The sequence below is a fragment of the Neomonachus schauinslandi genome, chromosome 4 (genome assembly GCF_002201575.2).
Source record: "Neomonachus schauinslandi chromosome 4, ASM220157v2, whole genome shotgun sequence".
In the NCBI taxonomy this organism is placed as follows: Eukaryota; Metazoa; Chordata; class Mammalia; order Carnivora; family Phocidae; genus Neomonachus; species Neomonachus schauinslandi.
This window is the reverse complement of record NC_058406.1, coordinates 32,325,534-32,345,007: the sequence shown is the minus strand read 5'-3', so window position 1 is coordinate 32,345,007 and position 19,474 is coordinate 32,325,534. Positions and strand designations below refer to the sequence as shown.

The 19,474-nt window shown below is 41.7% G+C and overlaps 2 protein-coding genes across 4 annotated transcripts in view; one reads left to right on the top strand and one right to left on the bottom strand.

Annotated features, from left to right (window-relative positions):
• Window positions 1-9,651: 9,651 nt before the first annotated feature.
• On the bottom strand, window positions 9,652-13,174 carry PPCS (phosphopantothenoylcysteine synthetase). Of its 3 annotated transcripts, none has more exons than XM_021683775.1 (3): window positions 12,522-13,174; window positions 12,249-12,352; window positions 9,652-10,540 (listed from the first exon to the last, which is right to left on the bottom strand). In XM_021683775.1, exons 1-3 carry the CDS (start codon window positions 13,027-13,029, stop codon window positions 10,220-10,222), a joined length of 933 nt encoding a protein of 310 aa, XP_021539450.1. In that variant the 5' UTR covers window positions 13,030-13,174; the 3' UTR covers window positions 9,652-10,219. The 3 variants fall into 3 exon arrangements, with proteins under 3 accessions (XP_021539450.1, XP_021539452.1, XP_021539451.1); XM_021683777.1 differs by having other exon boundaries at window positions 12,967-13,042; XM_021683776.1 differs by lacking the exon at window positions 12,249-12,352 and having other exon boundaries at window positions 12,522-12,759.
• Window positions 13,175-13,589: 415 nt separating this feature from the next.
• ZMYND12 (zinc finger MYND-type containing 12) overlaps window positions 13,590-19,474 on the top strand; it is a 23,765-nt gene continuing 17,880 nt past the window's right edge. The window contains exon 1 of the mRNA XM_021683773.1: window positions 13,590-13,699. Coding sequence (XP_021539448.1) covers window positions 13,590-13,699 — 110 coding nt within the window. The remainder of the gene's footprint in view (window positions 13,700-19,474) is intronic.

The window sequence follows — 19,474 nt, the reverse complement described above, 5'->3', positions numbered from 1 at the left end:
CATGCATGTGTGTGTCTGTGTGTGTATGTATCACATTTTTTCATTCATTCATCTGTTCATGGATATTTGAGCTATTTCCACCTTTCAACTGGTGTGAATTAACACTGTTGTGAACATGGGTTACAAGTATCTGTTTAAGTCCCTGCTTTCAATTGTTTTGGGGATATACCTAGAAGTAGAATTGCTGTCATATAACTCTGTTTAACTTTTTGAGGAGCTGCCCTACTGTTTTCCAAAGTAGCTGCACCATTTTTTTTTTTTTTGCCAAATTTTTACTTCTTTATTTTTTTTAAATTTTTTTATGATTTTTTTTAAATTTTATTATGTTATGTTAGTCACCATACAATACATCATTGGTTTTTGATGTGGTGATCCACGATCCATTGTTTTCGTATAACACCCAGTGCTCCATGCAGTACGTGCCCTCCTTAATACCCATCACCGGGCTAACCAATCCCCCCTCCCCCCTCCCCTCTAAAACCCTGTTTGTCTCTCAGAGTCCATAGTCTCTCATGGTTCATCTCTCCCTCCAATTCCCCCCCCCTCATTTTTCCCTTCCTTCCCCTAATGTCCTCCATGCTATTCCTTATGTTCCACAAATAAGTGAAACCATATGCTAATTGACTTTCTCTGCTTGACTTACTTCACTTGTAGTCACACCATTTTATGTTCCCACCATACTACCCAGAAGGGTTCCAATTTCTTCACGTCTTTGCCAACACTTATTATATTTGTTTTATATATATAACAAAGCCATACTGATGGGGGTGAAGTGATTGCTCTCTTAAACTGTACTTATTCTACAATGACAGTGAGACCTCAGTCCCTAGACCATTACATCTTTCAAACCAGCAGATACTTTTGGTTTTTCCCCTCAAGCCTGGACCCAGTAGCTGATCACTGCAATCTCTCATCAATGTCCCCAGTTATCTTGCTCCTTGTCCCACCTTCCCTGAAAATCCCAGCCCTGGAAAAGTTTGACCATTTGACTATCCTATATTGATTTTAGTTTGCTGAGTGCTCATAGAGAAAAATAAAACAAGCAAGCAGACTGGGGCCACTACAGATTCATGGTCTGCAGCCTGAGCCAAGCTTCTCTCCTGCTAGATCAATCTATGCATTCTTTACCAGATTCTGCTACAATTTCACTCGGCAACTATCCAGAACTTCCAGCTCTCCCATCAAACTCCAAATCTTACCTCTCCCCTCTTTTGGCAGATGATCTTGTCTTCCACAGCACTAATAAAATTAAAGTCATTATAAAACTCTGTCAGCTTCTTCCCCTACACCAAGATACTAGCCTTCATCTTTAGAGAACTTGTTCTCTTTCTCCGCTCAGTGGAGACTTCCATCTTCCTGATGAAAGCAAGTCTCTTCACCTGTGTTCTAGATCCCATCCCATATTGCTTCTTCAAGGAAGCTTTTTCTTTTCTGTATACTCATTATCTGCCTCTCTACTGATCTCTTGCCCTTCATTCAAGATGTTTCTGGTCTTAAAAATAAAGATACAAAAATAACTCTCCTTTGACCCCACCACATTCCTCTGAAGGTACTGTCCTTCTTCTAATTTGTCTTCCCCTCCTCAAACATCTGCATTTTGGCTTCTGTTCTTACCACTATACTCAAAATACCACTTACCAATAACCCTCAAAATGCCAATCAAACTGGACATGTTTCTATAATTTTTATATATAATCTCTCTGCACCCCTATCTTGAAAGTGTTTCCTTTCTCTTTCCTGTCACATCACTTTCTCTTGTGTTTACTCTTACCTCCCTGGCCTTTCCTTCTCTGTGTTCTCCCTGAGCTCCTCTTCTTCCATAGCCCCTCGAGATGCTGACATTCCTAAGAATCCTGCCTTTGGCTCTCTGCCTTTCTCACTTTCATGGTGATTAACAGCGTGGATATAGGAGTCTGACATACCTTGGTTCAAACCCTGGCTCCACCAATTTCTAGCTTCGTGATTAAGCAAGTCACCTAACTTCTTCAAACTTTTACTTACCCCCAAATAAAATGGATTAATAATAATGCTACCTCATGGGGTTGTTAGGGTTGAATAATAATCTATCTTTGCTAAGCTCCAGCTCTATCTAGAAAAAAATGGGAAGAAACAGAAACACGCTGAAGTTAGAACAAACACAAGTACGTGTGGCAAAGACTGCCAGTTGTCCCCCAATATTTATTCTTCCCTTTTCCCGCAGCATAAGATAACTGACTTCTTGAATGATCATACGGCTGCCTGCCTTACTGCTAGATACAGCCAAGTTCTGACCAATGGGATGTAAACGGAATTGTGTGCCACCTCTAGGAAGTGCCCTGAAAGGAATGGGATCGCTCTTCCTCACTCCTTCCTCCATTCTACTGGCTGCAATACACACAAGATAGTTGAAGCTTGAGCAGCCATCCTGGACACCATGGGGTAGAAGCCACCTGCCATAGATAATATACTATCATGGGAGAAGAAATCTGTGAATCTCCGACAATTTCAAGATGCTGCCCTATCAGTTCTGGACTGCTTTCTTCTTCACTCTTATTTGGGAGAAATAAATTTCTATCTTTTTCAAGCCATTTTTACTTTGAGGTTTCTGACCCCCATGGCCAACCAATCCCAACTATTACAGAAGGGTTACTTAAAGAATAAGATACATGTGCATATACTGGAAAATAAATATGACTACATAGGAACTGGATATGGAACTGGACAGCCCATCCTGGACCAGACTGGACTAGTCTATCCTGACCCATGAGGTCTTTCGTCTCTGAGTTTCCACATGAATCTGCCCATTTACTTGCTTTTCCGCATGGATAGATTTTCTCTGCTTGCTCATCAGCCAGGCTAGAAACAGCCATTCATGTGTTAAGCCTAACTAACTTTTCAGATTAAGTCATTTCTGTTCTTTATCTTTTAATTCAAATTCATGAAAGAGAGATGATTATTTTTTGCTCATTCAATGATCCATGTCCCCCTCTCCAAAGTTAGTTATATAATCCTCATTCAGTCCCTTGTCACTGGAATGGGTTAGAAGCAAATATGACATACAAACATGGCCACTAAAGCCTACTCTTTAAGTAAGGACTGGTAGAGAGGTACAAATTCCAGAGAAGAGGATGTGTAGGTAAGAAGACAATATAAAATGAGTCTACGGTTTAAGAGCAATGCATATCAAATTGTCTAATGAACAACTCGGCTTGAATCCACTCATCTTTCCCTTCCACCTGCTCCTCCTTCTGTATTGTACAGTTAATAAAATCACCATCAATACAGTTTCCCAAGCCAGAAATCTGGGAGTCATCCATGACCCTGCCTTCTTATTCATCCCACTCTCATTAATGACCAGTCCCTGAATATGTAGATTCTACTTCTTATCTAAGGGTGCTGCCTTAATTTAGGCTCTCCTCACTTACTGTCCAGTTTAGTGTAATTGCATCCTTAACTGATATCCCTGCTTCCAGGCTGTCCCCCATTCAAAGCCCTCAGACTGACTGTTCTGAATGCAAATCACTTGCTGCTCTTCATTCCCACTGCTTTCAGGAAGAGTTCAAATCCCTTAGCTTGGCACCAGAGATTCTTCACAACCTAGTTCCTGTCTGTCTTTCTAGCCTTATCTTCTGCCACACCTTGACATTAGTATACTTACCAATCCCCATCATGCTGCTTATATTTCCATGACTTTGAACATTTGGGTCACTCTGCCTGTTCTGCTATGACACCCCAGAACACACATTTTTCCAGGGGGTTAGTTCACTGAGACTCAATGGTTAAGTAATTTGAAAATTCTAAAAAAGCAGATCTTGAGGTAATATAAATCCATTATTTAGCATCTGCCTTCGGCTCAGGACATGATCTCAGGGTCCTGGGATGGAGCCCATTTCAGGCTCCCTGCTGAGCAGGGAGTCTGCTTCTCTCTCTCCCTCTGCCCCTCCCCCTGACTCGTGCTCTCTCTCTCTCTCAAATAAATAAAATCTTTTTTAAAAATCCATTATTTGAATTATAAATGCTCTAACATCTAAACTGCACCTAAAATTACCCACATAACAAAGTATACACACAAACTATTCTCTATAAAGTAGATACTGAATAAATGCTCATTAACGATCTTAAAAAGTTTTTGCCCTCCTCCCCAAACTTCCAGATGTAAAGAATGAGTTGGTAAAACTGTCAAAGCAAACTGAGACAGAGACAAAGAATTTTAAATGGAAAGAGAGCAAGGAGAATGGGTGCAGAGTCATTGCTTCTTGTTCTTATTTCCCCTACAGGTGCCCTCGAACTACAGTGAGGGGCCAGGACCATACCTCATGTTACAGCACATCTTTTGGCCCTAAGCAAGGGATGAGTTTTGGATCTTATGGTCTCAGAGTGACATTAGGGAACAAAAGTAAATAGCATGGCCGCAAAAACTGATATACCCAGATAGGCTATTCACCCTAACCCTTCTTTCTCCCTTCTACACAAATATAATTTAAAAATCATAGGCATCGGGCGCCTGTGTGGCTCAGTTGGTTGAGCGACTGCCTTCGGCTCAGGTCATGATCCCAGGATCCTGGGATCAAGTCCCACATCGGGCTCCCGGCTCAGCAGGAAGCCTGCTTCTCCCTCTCCCACCCCCCCTGCTTGTGTTCCTGCTCTCGCTGTCTCTGTCTCTGTCAAATAAATAAATAAAATCTTTAAAAAAAAAAAATCATAGGCATCTTAAATATAATACATATTAAACACAGTTTTTTCCTTCTCAATTCCCAAGTAAAATGAGAAAAATACTTTTCAAAAAATTGAAAACAACGTAGCAATGTTTAAATGCTTAAAATATAAAATTAAAAGAAAGGCAAAATGCACACTATCATTACAGCTACGTAAAAATGTACACTCATGGGCAAGGGTTGACCCAGAACAGAAAAATGAACTTGATATGTTGGGACAGGGTTTCTTAACCTCAGCGTCATTGACATTTGGGCTGGATAATTCTTTGTTGTGGGGGGATGTTCTGTGCATAGCAGGATGTATAGCAGCATCCCTGGCCTCTGCCAACTAGATGCCAGTAACATATCCCCAGCTGTGACAACTGAAAATATCTCCATCCTTTGCCAAATGTCTCATGGGAAGCAAGATCACCCCTGGGTTTAGAGCCACTGTCCTAGGGTGAGAGGAAAGTTTTTAAAGAGTTACTTTTCAATGTTGCCCTAATGATGTTTGTTCAGTAAATACATATTGGAAGGGGAAAGGTAAGACCCTTAAAATATAGCATCTAATACTCTGCTTTTCAAAAGTTAGAATTTATCCATTAAATGTGAAAAATTGAAAAAGTTTCACAACTTTTTCTTTTCTTTTTTAAAGATTTTATTTATTTATTTATTTATTTATTTATTTATTTATTTATTTAGAGTGCAAGCAAGGGGAGGGGTAGAGGGAGAGGGAGAGAGAGAATCTCAAGCCGGCTCCACACTGATCGCAGAGCTTGATCTTAAGACCCTGAGATCATGACCTCAGCTGAAATCAAGAGTCAGACGCCCAACCGACTGAGCCACCCAGGTGCCCCCAGAACTTCTTTTTCTTTTCCAATCTATTACAGAAGAGAAAGCTGAATTTCTCAGCATTTGGAAAACTGACCTGGCTGTAATATGAGATATCACAGATAAGTGCTATAATTGGTCTGAGAAAATAAAAATATCCAAATCATTCTAGCCGCCAAAATACCCGCTAAAAGTGCGTATCTTCAAAATAAGTTTACATTTAAACCTGAATACTGAAAAAGAAATAGTAAGACTTAACCAGGAACACATACTTTAAGACATATTAAAGTTTTTCAACTAAAAGAAAATTGCACTGGCTCTAAATGAATCTCATTCTATTTTTTAAGGTTCTATGTTCCAGTCTTTTTAGGACTATTAAGACTTCTCCCTTGCCAAAAATGTTTATTTTCAATCACTCCTCCTCATTGTTTCTGTTTCTTGGCTCATATCACAAAGAATGTCTTCTGATTAAGAAACTGACATGAAGGGGCACCTGGGTGGTTCAGTCGGTTGGGCAGCCCACTCTTGATTTCCCCTCAGGTCTTGATCTCAGGGTCCTGGCGGAGCCCACCCCCGCAAACCCCCTCTCAGTGGGTATCTGCTTGAGGATTCTCTCTCCCCCACTCCCTTTGCCCCTCCCCCATGAACACGTGTTCTCTAAAATGAATAAATCTTTAAAAAAAAAAAAGGAAATTGACATGAATAGAAGGCACAAGACCTGTTTTAAGCATCTCCTCTCCAGAAAATTCGATGGTATCAAGGCACTGTGTTCATACGGGCTTAAAGTTGAAATCCGGTTACATGATCATTCTGAATGATCTTTTCATACGCATGAATACATCATGTAAATTAACATAGTATTCACTTGAGCAAGGCACAATCTCCTTTTTTTATATAAGCCTGGGACAGGCCTAAAAATGCATTTTTATTTTTCCCCCTCCGTTTTCAAAACACACTAAGCTTGCAGAAATTTACTGTTTGTTTTTACCAACGTGCACTTCTCCATGCTAGTTAGTTTACCCAAGACAGGAAGCTTGCCATAGTGCAGAGAAACAAAGAAAACCTTCCAAATGATTCCAGAGCTGGAGAATGTGGAATACTTAGCTACCCAAAGCATTGTAGCAGGAAAACAGAGGGAGGTGGTCTATAGATGGCAGAGGTGGTGGAGACGAATGAACATTCAGTGATGCGCAGCATGGACAAGAAAGGGTGAAAATGGCTGTGGAATGAGCAGGATGAGAAAAGTGGCGCTCAGGGTGATGAGAGAAGCGGATGAGATTGTAGCTCGAAAGGCAGAAGGTAACTGACTTGATGACGTCGGATGCTGAAGATAACCAAAGGCCTCTGCAGAGCTTCATCGGCAATTAAGGTTCTGCATGATGAACATAGGACGAACAAGCAGAAAACGGCAGTTCTTTGTTCACAAGCCTACGACCTGGGGAAGCCGTGGCTCGGAGGACTCGGGCCAGGTCCGTCAGGCGCAGTGGTCTGCGCAGGGCTGAGTCTTCGCTTGGGCAGTGAGAAAAGGAGCGCCCACCTAACTAACTGACGGGTTCCAAGCCCTCTCTAAATAAGACAGACAGCCTAATTCTAAAGGCCTGTGGCGGTTGGGTCCCTGGGGACGGGCGAATCCTTCTTCAGGCAGAATCACTCCAGCCCGCCACAACAAAGGCAGAGCCAGGAGAGGCTCTCCTCCGGTTTCGGGCCACACGGATGAGAGAAGCGGGAAAGACCTGGAATGCTGAAAAGGAACGCAGAAAAGGCGCTTTCTTCCTTGGGGCCGAGGCGGAACCGCGGGAACCAGGCCGGAAACTGTCTTTCGGAGAGTGCCGTGAGGGTCCCGGCTCACTCGGCTCCACCGCTGCTCAGCGGCCAGAGGCAGGTGCCTACCCAGGCCCGGGCGTCATAGCAACAGCGCTCACCACAGAGACGCTGAGGCGTCCTTCCGGCGGGAACCATAGAAACGACGCGCACCATTGGCTCAGGGGCTGCTCTTCCTGTGGAGACAGCGCACAGCATTGGCCTTCGGGCCGTGGGGCGGGGTTTTTCGGCAAAACGAAAGTACGGCTCATTCCATTGGCTTTGCAGTAACCATGGTAACAACATAGGTGCGCTTTTTCTACTTTGAGGCTACATTTTTGTTAGCGGGCATTTATAATTCTCAAATAGCTTCCCGCCGGCCTAATAATCTTGGTTTTATTTTTCTAGAAGTAGCTTCATTCTTAAAAGGGAGAGGGTCAGGAGTTGGGAATTTTAAGCCTAGATCTGTCACTACCTGGGGCGCCTAAGACAAATCACATTTTTCGGACCTGGCTTTATTATTGTAAAAATGAAGAAATCGGACTTGACTAGAATTGTCCCTAAGACAGAAGCCCTTTAGAAGTCCTAGAAAATTCAGTTTAAGTGAACCGTTCCTCCACTTATGTCGTGCAAAATAAAAATTTCTAAACGACAACTTGAGAGGCTTGGTTTATATCATGTTCATTTAAATGCTCTTATTGCATTTTTATTGCAAGATTCTAGTTAGTTCATCAAAGCTTGATTTTACCCATTTTTGGGGGGCCCTTGCTTTGCTGATATCCCAAATAGGTACCCACATTTCAGTCTTATTCTAGTTCCACATAGGATCCTTTCCAAAGCTTTGCCAGTTATCTGGATAGATCGCATCCCTTACTTTATGGAAGTACTTCAACCATTTCCACCTTACAAATGTATTTTCTCTTATCTAAAATGCGCAGTGCCATCACTTCCAGTCCACTTAACTCCTACTTATCACTTGTCACTTCCTCAGGGAAACAATTCTTAGTCCTCCAATCTAGATCAAGGGCTTTCTCATTTGCTCTCATTGACTCGCGTTCCTTTTCATTATTTCTTTCTTTGCACACTATTTGCTGTCAAAAAAAACAAAAAACAAAAAACAAAAAAAACCTCTTGGAATTTTAACATGTGTAAATACTGTTTAAGTGCTCCAAATGGAAATTAAACTGAATTGGAAAACACTTCAAATAATTCCATGTAGGAAAGTGGTGTTTGTTTAAGCCTAACAAACCAGGATAAGAAATGGTTCCCAAGGGAAGTAATAGTTATGGTAGAAACAAACATTAAGATCACTTCTAGTTTTCACTCCATTTACCCTCGTTGGACGTTCAAACATCATAATGACAGTCATCATCCACATGAAGCTATAGATGCAGGGAAGAAAATCAATCTTTTGCTTCCTATCCCTTCAGTACTGCAGCCACTGCTGACAGAGCCTGTTGTCTTTGAGATTTTGCTAATCGGACCTTAAGTTAATTTATAATTTTTGTTCAATGGGACTGCTGCGTCCAGAACAGTCCTGATTGCTGCAGTTATTTTTCCTCTGCTTGAAAGTCACATTTCTTGATTTAATGACATATTTCAATGCATCTTTGCACCTCTGCTCAAATCTTTTCAACTAACATTTATTGTATCACTGTCATCAGACACATTGGGCTAACCTTCCCAACTCTATGATTATCAGTAGTTGCATTTTAAATCAAGTATGTAAAGTGTATTTCCTGCTTCTACCTACTTATTAATGGTAGTTTCTCAACATGCACTCTGGACCAACCTACAGATCATTTAGGGGATTTTTCTGAACCACATTTCTTGTACACTCCCATCCCAAGCCCAGGACAGTATAGTATCTACATGCCAGACACCAGATGACTAATGCTTTATCTTCACTATTTTACTTACTCCTCACAACAAAGGGCATTATTCAGCAGAGAGATTTATTATCTCTATTTTATAAATGAGGAACTTGAGATTAAGTCAAGGGTCTAAGCTTACAAAGGTAACAGGTGACACAGCTCGAAGAGTCAAACTTGGCTGAGATGGCTCCAAAGCCCCTACTCCTTACCACATAGTAAAGCTTCCCTCAGGGTAGAAATCACTAATAGGCCCCTTCCTGGCCCCAGGTAGAAGTCAAGTTTCCCTTAAGAACAGTTCTAAAATATTTGAAAGGTAAACTGTTAACTCAAATAGAGAGTCAATCTAGGAAAAGGAGCAAAAAGTAAATGTAGTGGGAAGCTCATCATTCTACAGGCTATCTATCTTAGGTGTCCTTCTCTTGTACTCCCACCTTGGATAAATTTCCAAAAAACATCATTTCCATCATGTTGGCTTTTGGGCACACACTTTATTGCACTTTATTTTTCATACATCCATTTCCCAGAGACATTATTTATTCATCTTTTTAATCCTCATAATCCTCAGGGCCTACCACATAGTAGGCATCAAGAAATATTTGATCTTTAAGGCATGGCCATTCATGCATCCATAATCCTTCTCATATTATGAAGGTTGATATTCAGGCCTCACATGTATATGCTGAGGAATATAATTCCCAATAAGCTCTTTTTTTTAAAGGTGAGGACCAGCTCATGTTCATTTTCAAAATCCAGGTGATAATCAGATGAGTGTGTCAGGTGGCTTGGTCATAAGTGCTTTGCTTTTGTTTTCATTTTTATTGAGTATGAAATGATCTTTAAAAGACAAATACCAAACTATATTCACCTGCATACCACTCACTGTTTTTTCCCTTCATTTTTTGTCTTTATGAAAGCAAAGGATTTGTTTTTACCAGTGGTAAGAGCCCTGGAAGGCAGCTATGCTCACCACTATACCACCAACGCCGGCTTAAGAGCCCTGATCCACTGAACAATTTTTGATCCTACAAAGGCTTTTTTACTTCAGTTCTCATGTATAAAAGCTGTGTGTCGAGACTGAAGATCACCCACTATCTTCTCTTCTATATCTATGCCTTTTTCTACTTCTTCCTCTGACAGCAATATCTTGGTTTCTGAGTCTTTCGTTAAAATAACCACAGACGACCGTCGTGACTCAAGGCTATTGGCCACCACCACTTGATGTCGATAAACTTCCAAAGCATTCCGTGCACGATCAATTACGATGGAAGGGTCAGTCTCCAACTTAAAGGAAATTATAAATGCTTTGGGAGCCCAGTCTTTAACCAAAGGAGAAAGCATTTTTGGCACCATCTTCATTGTTATCTGTATTGGAAAAAGAAAAGCTTAATAAGCAAACAAAGGTCAATATCTACCAGGTCAGTCTCATGGGAAACTAAGGAAGCAGGGACTCAGATTTTTGGCTATGTCAATTTGAGTGGGATTTCTCACTGTCAAACTTTTCAGAGCATTTTAAATGCTTAGTTTAAGAGCCTTGGCTCTGTAGCGTTCATAAAGATTCCTAATTCCAAGGCGTCATACAAATTCTGAGACAAACCATGTCTTATGAGTTAACCTTGCCTTACCGCCCTCATCACCATTAACAGAGCTCTGAAAAACAGCATTATATTTTCTTAAACATTCCCCTTATTTTAAACCAAACACTCAAATAAACAAATCTATTCACGCAAATCTGTAACACAAATGTAACTTTGGCAAAAGTTTAATTAACGTTGGGTTTTTAAATCTCTTAGCCTAAAATATTCCTTGCACCAGTAGAATGGCTATTTGAACTGTCACTCATTACACATCTTAGCACTGAAGAAAATGAACTGATTTTCTTTATTTTCACTTGATCAAAACTCTTACTATACCATTCTTGATCCCTTCTAAGAATGTTGAGTTGGTTTGTGTACTTCCAAGAAAGAACTAAAAAATAGAGGATAAACTAAAGCTCCCAGAATTTTAAAAGTGTGAAATTACTATGATAATTATCAGGATTTCAGAAAGTTAGCAAGTGTGATAGGGATTATATTCCCATTCCCCACTTAATTTTTCTGCTTAGCATTTTTCACTACCTAACATAGTATGCATATGACTTATTTATGGTCTCTGAAGAGTGTAAGCAACACAAGGGCACAGTATGTTTCTTTGCACTGCTTTATCTCCAGGTCCTACTACAGTACTTGGCATATAGTAGGTAGTCAATAAATATTTATTGAAAAAATGAACAAATGAAGTATCCTACAAAGTCAGCAAGTGTCCCACAGGTAGTTTCTCCTATTTAAATTCTTCTTGAATCATAAATGATTAAGAATTCTCTTGGGTTCCAGGATGCCAGATCACCTCAACATCTCAACCACTAGCCACCCCATACCCTTTCCTTAAACTACAGCAATCTTCGTCATCTAACCTACACCCGCTACTCTCTCTAATTCACCTTTCATACTGATGCCGGAACGGTCTTTTCAAACAAAAACTTTATCTCATTCTCCTACTTGTTTGCCTTAGCTCCACAGGATAAAGTCCAAGCTCCTTAAGAAGGAATACAAAATCTTCCATGAAATAAGCTCTCTTCGGTCTGCCCGCCCACCTTGCGCCCCACTCTCCCTGCTCTCCAACCTTACCAAACAACTTCAGTTCACATCACACTGCTCATTTCCAAACTCCAATTTGTACTCTATCTGTACCTTCCCTACTTTGCTATACTCTCAGTTCATCTTTTAAAACCCAATTTATGTCATCTCCTCCAGGAAGCCTTCCTTGACTTCCCCAAGATTCACTCACCCCATGCTCTGACTTCACTTTGTACGTACCTCTACTAGAGCATTTATCACTCTGTACTGTAATTATGTCTGTGTCCAGCTCCCTCACTAGATTGTGAGGTTCTTGAGGGAGGGCGGTGTCTTATTCATCTCTGTATCCCTAGTGCCTATCCCATACGGAATGCAGAAAGGCCATCTCCAGATCAAGAGGGAATTAACCCAAGATTGATTATAGGGGATCAGATCTCTGGAAGAGAAGCGCCCATCACCTGCAGTGGGCCCCTAGATGACTGGATCTTGTGTTCAGGCATTTCTGAGACAGGAACATAGAAATCTGACACGGCCGCAGCCAGGTAAAACATCGCAGAAGAGCCTGCAGAGAGAAGCACAGGGTGTAATAAATCGGAGTGGGATATGGGATCAGCTCCTTTCAACTCAGGCTCCCCGGCTGTTAGACTGCGGATAATGAAAAGGTGAGGGGGAAAGTGTCTGGGGAGAAAGGCTCTGCCTGCAGGAAACCCTGAACTCCTAAGCGCACGCACCCAGCGGATTGAGCGCCTGGGCCGCAGCCTGCAGCAGATGCAAATAGTCCGCCAAAGTGGTGAACTCCACGGCCAGGAAGGTGCCGGCAGCCGCAGCCTCCTGGTAGCTCCGCAGAGCCGCCGCGAAGCCCGGAAGTGCATTCTCCTCGGCCTCCAGGCTCAGCAAACCCGAAGGGGCTGCGCCGCAGGGCCGCAGCGCCGACAGCCAGGTCTGGGGCGGGAAGCGGTGGGCAAAGGGGAAGGCGGAACGAGCGCGGTACAGAAACAGGACCCCGTAACCCGCGGCCAGGAAGGCCTCGGCCGAGGTAGCCCCGCGCCGCCCGCTGCTGAAGTTGTCCAGGAAGCGCACTGGCCGGGCTTCCAGAGGAACTTTGGTACCGCCGGACGTGATCAACACCACCCGCCGGCCCTGCGCGCCCAGCCTGGCGGCGAAGCGAGCCATAACCTCGGCGTAGCGCGCAGCATCCGCAGGTTTGGGAAACTCGGCGACCAGATCGACTTCCGCCATCAGTCCCCGGGCGCGCCCGCACTCGCGCACGCTCCACTGCCGCCGGCGCCGCGCCCCTGCCGGGATCCCGGTCCCCGCGCAGCCGCACTAGTGAGGGGGCGACCTTTCCCCTTCACGCCGCACGCCGGCGCCGTCTTTCTCCTCGTGTGGAGTTGCGTGCCCTTTCTGCCCCACAGCCTCGCAGAGGTGACCCTCAGCTGGCTGGAGCTGTCGGCTGGGCAGGCATCTGGAAGGGCCACCTCCCCTCATGTTCGTTTCCTACTTGGGTAAAGAACTGGCCGTTTTTGCCTCTCACCGGCCACCGTATCGGCCTTTCTGGACTTAGATTCCACTGGAGTCAGACTGCCCGGCCATTTAACCTTCGGGACCAACGAGGAGGAGTTTTGTGGTGGTGTTTTTTTTAACCCCACAAATACACTCGAGATGTCAGTGGAGCCACGCCCCTCCCCCTGCGCTTGAAATCCTGGGAACGAGGCTGCCCGATGGCAGTCACGTGACGCCGGCGTCCAGCGTGTCCTCGCCGGGCAACCGTCCTGGAGATCGACATTGCTGGCTGCAACATGGACATTATCTACCCGCTGGCGGTGCCCAAGGGGCGCCAGCTCTGCTGCGAGGTGTGCGAGGCCCCGGCCGAGCGAGTGTGCACCTCCTGCACGGTCACTTATTACTGGTAGGCCCTGAAATGTGGCATTTGGGTGCCTTACGTAAGCCGTAGCACCGGCTCTGCCAGGGAACAGTCAAGGCGGCTTCGAGACAGGTCCCTAAGCCTTCTGTGTCTGCCTCTTCTCCCACTCCCACTCCCTTGTTCGTCACCAGAGGTTTTGTTGCCCGCCTACTGTGCGCTATGCATTGTTCTAGCAGCCTGAATTACTGGGGGATACTTGGTGGACTGTGCCCCTTAAAGAAGCTAACATAATTAATGCGGAAGATAGATAAGTAAACAAACAAACAAAAAGAAAACAAGATAATTTCAGAGAGTCATTAATGCCATAAAGACAAAGGAAATGTGATGAGAGGTTGGACAGATGCCCTCCTAAGGATTTGAAGATAAAGTAGGAGCAGTCTGCCGTGGAAATGCTGAGGAAAAGTAAGGCTCTGAGAGAGGAAAGACTGTGGTGTGCTTGAGGAATAGAAAGAAGTGCACAGCCAAGGTGGTGAGAGTGTGGGGAGGGTAGTAGAAAATGAGGTGAGTTTTCATTCATTCAACGTGACATCCCCTGACCTTTGCTTCCCATTAGACCCTATGTTGGACCTGAGATAAAACAGCTCGGTTGCTGATGTCCAGAAACCTAGTCCAGAGCAGACTAACTTGTTTTTGAAAAGTCATTATAATAGACCCTGCATGACAAGTACTGTCACTTAGGGTGTGCTATTTCCTGGGACCTCTAAGGATGGAAGCCTGGGGCAATATCTGGAAAGGTTTCTCTGAATAAATAATGTTTGCGATGACTCTTGAAAGGTCAGTAGGAAATTGCTAGGTGAATGAAGAAGGAAGACAGAGGACAGGGTACTCCTGGCATCTGGGTCTACTTGGGTAAAGGGTGAAAGAACAGTTTGTTCAGAGCTGAGTAGAGAAGGTAGTAGTGGACGAAGCAGTCACTGATTTTCAAACTGCAGACTAGACCCATTAGCGGGTCATGAATAAACAAACATTTTAGGGAAAAAAGAATAAAATAGAAAGTATCAAAGTAATCCTACTTGAATTGTTTCTTGAAACTTTCTAGTGTTTTATGTGAATATGTGTGTGTGTAATGATAAAATATATTTCTTACTAAAAAGAAAGTTTAAAAACCATTGCAATAGGTAGTAGGAGGAGTTTAAACCAAGAAGATAGAGGTTAGGGCGAAATGGTGACATGAGATCAAGAAGTTTGGAATTTATCCTCTGGGAGGTCATGGATGGTTTTGACCAGGTCTCACTTGTGTTAAGGAAAGATGACAGGTAGCAGTGTGGAAGATAAATCGGAAGGTAGACCCTGGAGGCTGCATAACTGATTGAGAATTTGTTGCAATGGTCCCAGTGGAGAGTGAATATACCTCCTCAGACTGAATTAGGTGTCCCTCCTCAGTGCTCTCACAGCACTCTATATATTCCCTATCCTAAAACTTATGACACAGATTGAAATCAGTTGTTTAATAGTCTGTATTCCTCACTAGGTCTGTATATCCCGTGAAGGGAGGGATGGCATGTGTTTTCATTGCTGTTTCTTCATTGCATTTAGACTACAATTCAGAATTTGTGGCAGAAACTACAAAGCCCTGGTCAGCTCTCTACCTTCATTTCCCACCACGCTCACCCCCTCTTTTCCTTGATGTAATTACAGAGGTTTTCTTTCAATTATGATTTGCTAAGTCCTTTCCTCCCTCAGTTTCTTTGCCTAGGCTGTCCCCACTGCTGGGAACCTCCATTTCAACCACAGATCTTCCTAGGGCCCTCTCATCCTTTAGTTCTCAGAAATGTTATTTCTTCAGAGAGGTCTTTCTGAAAATACTCCTCTCTTATTTTTCTGTCTCACCTTTTTCTTCGTTTTTCCTGTACTTTTGTATTGTATTTTGTGTTTACTTAATATCTGTGTCTTTTACTGAACCTACTGGTCGCATATACCAGACATTCAGTGATCATTTGTTGCATAAGCGAACTTCTGAATGGATAGTAAACCTATTAACATAGAGGGAGGTGGTGGTGGGTGACAGATTGGGTTGGGGACACAGAGTTTGAGGGCCTTCAGGTCACTTGGGAGAGATGGCTAGTGAACAACTTCAAGTACAGGCCTGGCACTCAGGGAAGAGATTAGAGTCCTTTGGCTGATATGAGCATCTACCTCTTTCCCTCTTGCCTTCATCCCTGCAGCCAGCAGTAATGCGTTCATCCTCTCAACTCACTTTGTAGTCACTCTCTACTCTTCACTTGACTCTTATTTCCCTTCTTCATTTCAGTTGTCGGCAAGTGTGTTATGTCAATTTTCTTATGTTCCATTAATGCCGGATGTTATGTTGAATACGGATAGGACTGTCATACATATGCTATCTTTTGATTTGTGTCAAACCCATCTGTATATATCCTACAGTCTCTTGCAAAGTGTCTTGAAGTAGTTGAAACTAAATATTTGATGAATGCATGAATAAATTATTATTTCCTATGCCCTTATCCACCATTATTTCCTTTTTTCTCTTTCACTGCCTTTAATTCTCTTTAAGGCCTTCTTCTCTCCCTCCAGCCCACCTGCCTCTTTTCTCCAGATTTCTATATGCTTGTGTCCTGGAAATTTCTAGATTTTTCCATAAAATAAAACTGAAGTAATTGTTCTGTATCTCAGAAATGGGGGCTTTAATACTCCTCCCTCACAGGGTTTTTGTGGTTGAATGTAAAGCATGTAGCATCATGCCTAAGACCAAGTTGGCACTCAATAAATATTCTTTCTCCTTGTTCCAATTTAAGGAGCAGGAAGGCCAGTCAACTCGAATTTCTGAAAGTTTTTTTTTTCTTTTTCTGCAAAAGAGTTTTTTTCCCAATTGTAAATATAACTCATGCTCACTGTAGAAAATTGAAAATATAAAAAATAAAGAAGAGAAATAATCCATAATCTCACAACCCAGAGATTAATAACTTGACATTTTGATCAATTTCCTTATATTCTTTTCCTATACAAAGATCTGTTTTATACACTCTTTGTAATCTTGCACATATTGTTCTGTATTGGATTGTGAGAATGTTCCTAGGGAATTGAATATTTGTAAGAAAAGACAGTTTTATTAAAGTCCACACTGAAACATTACAGATAGTAAAAGAGGCTTCAGTACTATAGGTGAGCAAATCATAGCATATAGATAAGAGTAATTTGAAATAAGTTTTCCTTTTATTGAACATATGGGGCACAAATTAAAATGCTTTCACTGGCCAGGAAGAGAGAACAGCAGTGAAGTGGTATTCAATAGTAGGAGACAGGATCTGTGGTAAACTGCAGAATGAATGTCCTGCCTAATGACATCTAAATTCAGTTTTAAAAACAGGATAATGGCCAAACAAAGCATATCTGGCTTACAGGCTACTTGATTGTGAGCCCTAATTGAAAATATAATTTTCAACTCCTTCTTTATGCATGATCCTGTGTTGGGTGTTACGGGTGAAACAGACGAATAAGGAAAGAGTTCATGAATATATAAATAAAGCTCATTTTATTTGGAAAAGCAAGATATGTCAAATGCTCTCAGTGGAACAAAAGTCTAGGTAGTTAAGTAAATTAATATTTCCATTGCTCACACAATTACTCAAGAAGCCCCTATTTAATAAATACCCTATGGAATTCAACTATTTCTATATCCTGGCTGTTGAGTGCTTTTATTAATTTGTTTACAATAATTCCCTATAAAAAATTTTTAATGCTTTTATCATTTCATATCATACAGTTGCAGTTTATAAAGAAAATACTTTATTGCATTTCTGTTGTCCCAGAAGAAGGAAGGAGAGAGAGTGCTTGAACAAAGCCATATGTTGTCTATGACTGCTTTTCTGCTACAACAAAAGAGTTGAATTTTTGCAACAGAGACCATGTAGGTCTCAAAGCCTAAAATATTTACTATAAGGCCCTTTACAGAAAAACTGCTGACCCTGTGCTAGGTTATTGTTACCAGTTTTAGAATATGTATAATTGCAATCAAACAGTGAACTTAGTCACATTTGAGTAAAAATACACAATAGGCGATAAAAATGCAAAAATTCATGATTTATGTATCCAACAACAGAGACTCAAAATGCATGAAGTAGTAACTGTCAGATTGAAGGGAGAAATAAATAATAGTTGGACACTTCAGTTTTCCACTGTCAGTGATGAACAGGAGATTAGCAAGGCAATACAAGGCTTGAACAACGCTATAAACCAACTAAACCTAACAGACATCTATAGATAACACCACCACCAACAGCAGAATATACGTTCTTCTCAAGCACATATAGAACATTCTCCAGGATAGACCATGTGTTAGACCATAAAGCAAGTCTCAATAAATTTATAAGGATTGAAATTATACAAAGTATGTTCTGTAACTGCAGTGGAATGACATTAAGCAATAACAGAAGGAAATGAGGAATTTATGAATGTATGGAAATAATAGTCTTAAACAACCAGTGGGTCAAAGAAGAAATCACGAGGGAAATTAGAAAATGCTTTGAGATGAAATGAGAACAAAAACACAAATATTAAAACTTACAGGATGCAGTGAAAGCAGTACTCAGAGGGAAAGTTCTAGCTGTAAACACATACATTATAAAAGAAGGAAAATCTCAAATCAATATCCTAGCCTTCCGCTTTAAGAAACTAGCAAAAGAAAAGCAAACTCAATCCAAAGCTAGTGGAAGGAGGAAAATATTAAAGATTAGAGCAGAGATAAATGAAATAGAGAATAGAAAAGCAATAGAGAATCAACAAAACCAAAAGCTGGTTTTTAAAAAGATTAACAAAATTGACAAACCTTTAGCTAGATTGACCAGGAACAAAACACCCAAATTACTACTAGTCAGAAATGAAAGTGGGGACATTGCTAGCAACTTTGCAGGAAATAAGAGATTATAAGAGAATACTATGTACAATTGTACACCAACAAATCAGAAGACCTAAATGAAATATATTCCAAATAAGACACAAACTACAAAACTGACTCAAGAGAAAAAGAATATCTGAGTAGATCTATAACTAAAGAGATTTAGCTAGCAATCAAAAATTTCCCACAGAGAAAAGCCCAGGACCAAATGAATTTACTGGTGAATTCTATCAAATACTTTTTTTTTAAAGATTTTATTTATTTATTTGACAGACAGTGAGAGAGGGAACACAAGCAGGGGGAGTGGGAGAGGGAGAAGCAGGCTTCCCGCCGAGCAGGGAGCCCGATGCGGGTCTCGATCCCAGGACCCTGGGACCACGACCCAAGCCGAAGGCAGACGCTCAACTGACTGAGCCACCCAGGCACCCCTCTATCAAATACTTTAAAAAGAATTAATACCAATTCTTCAAAAACTCTTCCAAAAAAATAGAAGAGGAAGAAGTCCCCAGCTCATTTTAAAAGGCCAGTGTTATTGTAATGCCAAACCAGACAAAGATATTACAAGAAAACTACAGATGACTATCCCTCATGAATATGGATGCAAAAAATCCTCAACAAAATACTAGTAAACCAAATCCAGCAGCATATAAAAAGGATTATACATCATGACCAAGTGGCATTTCTCCCAGGAATTCAACGTTGTCTCAACATACTAATATCAATTTAAGACATCATCTTAACAGAAGACAAAAACCGCATGATAATCTCAATAGATACAGAAAAAGCATTTGATAAAATCCAATACCCTTTGTGATAAAAACAACAAATTAGGGAAAGAAAGGAACTTTCATGACCTATAGAGAAACACAAAGCTAACATCATATTTAGTGATCAAAGACTGAAGGCTT

Excerpts from the sequence above, each read along its gene's own strand:
- PPCS (XM_021683775.1), bottom strand. The coding sequence starts at position 13,029 with ATGGCGGAAGTCGATCTGGTCGCCGAGTTTCCCAAACCTGCGGATGCT. Across the intron at positions 12,353-12,521 it reads CCAGGCGCTCAATCCGCTGG|GCTCTTCTGCGATGTTTTAC; the intron begins GTGCGTGCGCTT and ends TTCTCTCTGCAG. Across the intron at positions 10,541-12,248 it reads CATCTAGGGGCCCACTGCAG|ATAACAATGAAGATGGTGCC; the intron begins GTGATGGGCGCT and ends TTTCCAATACAG.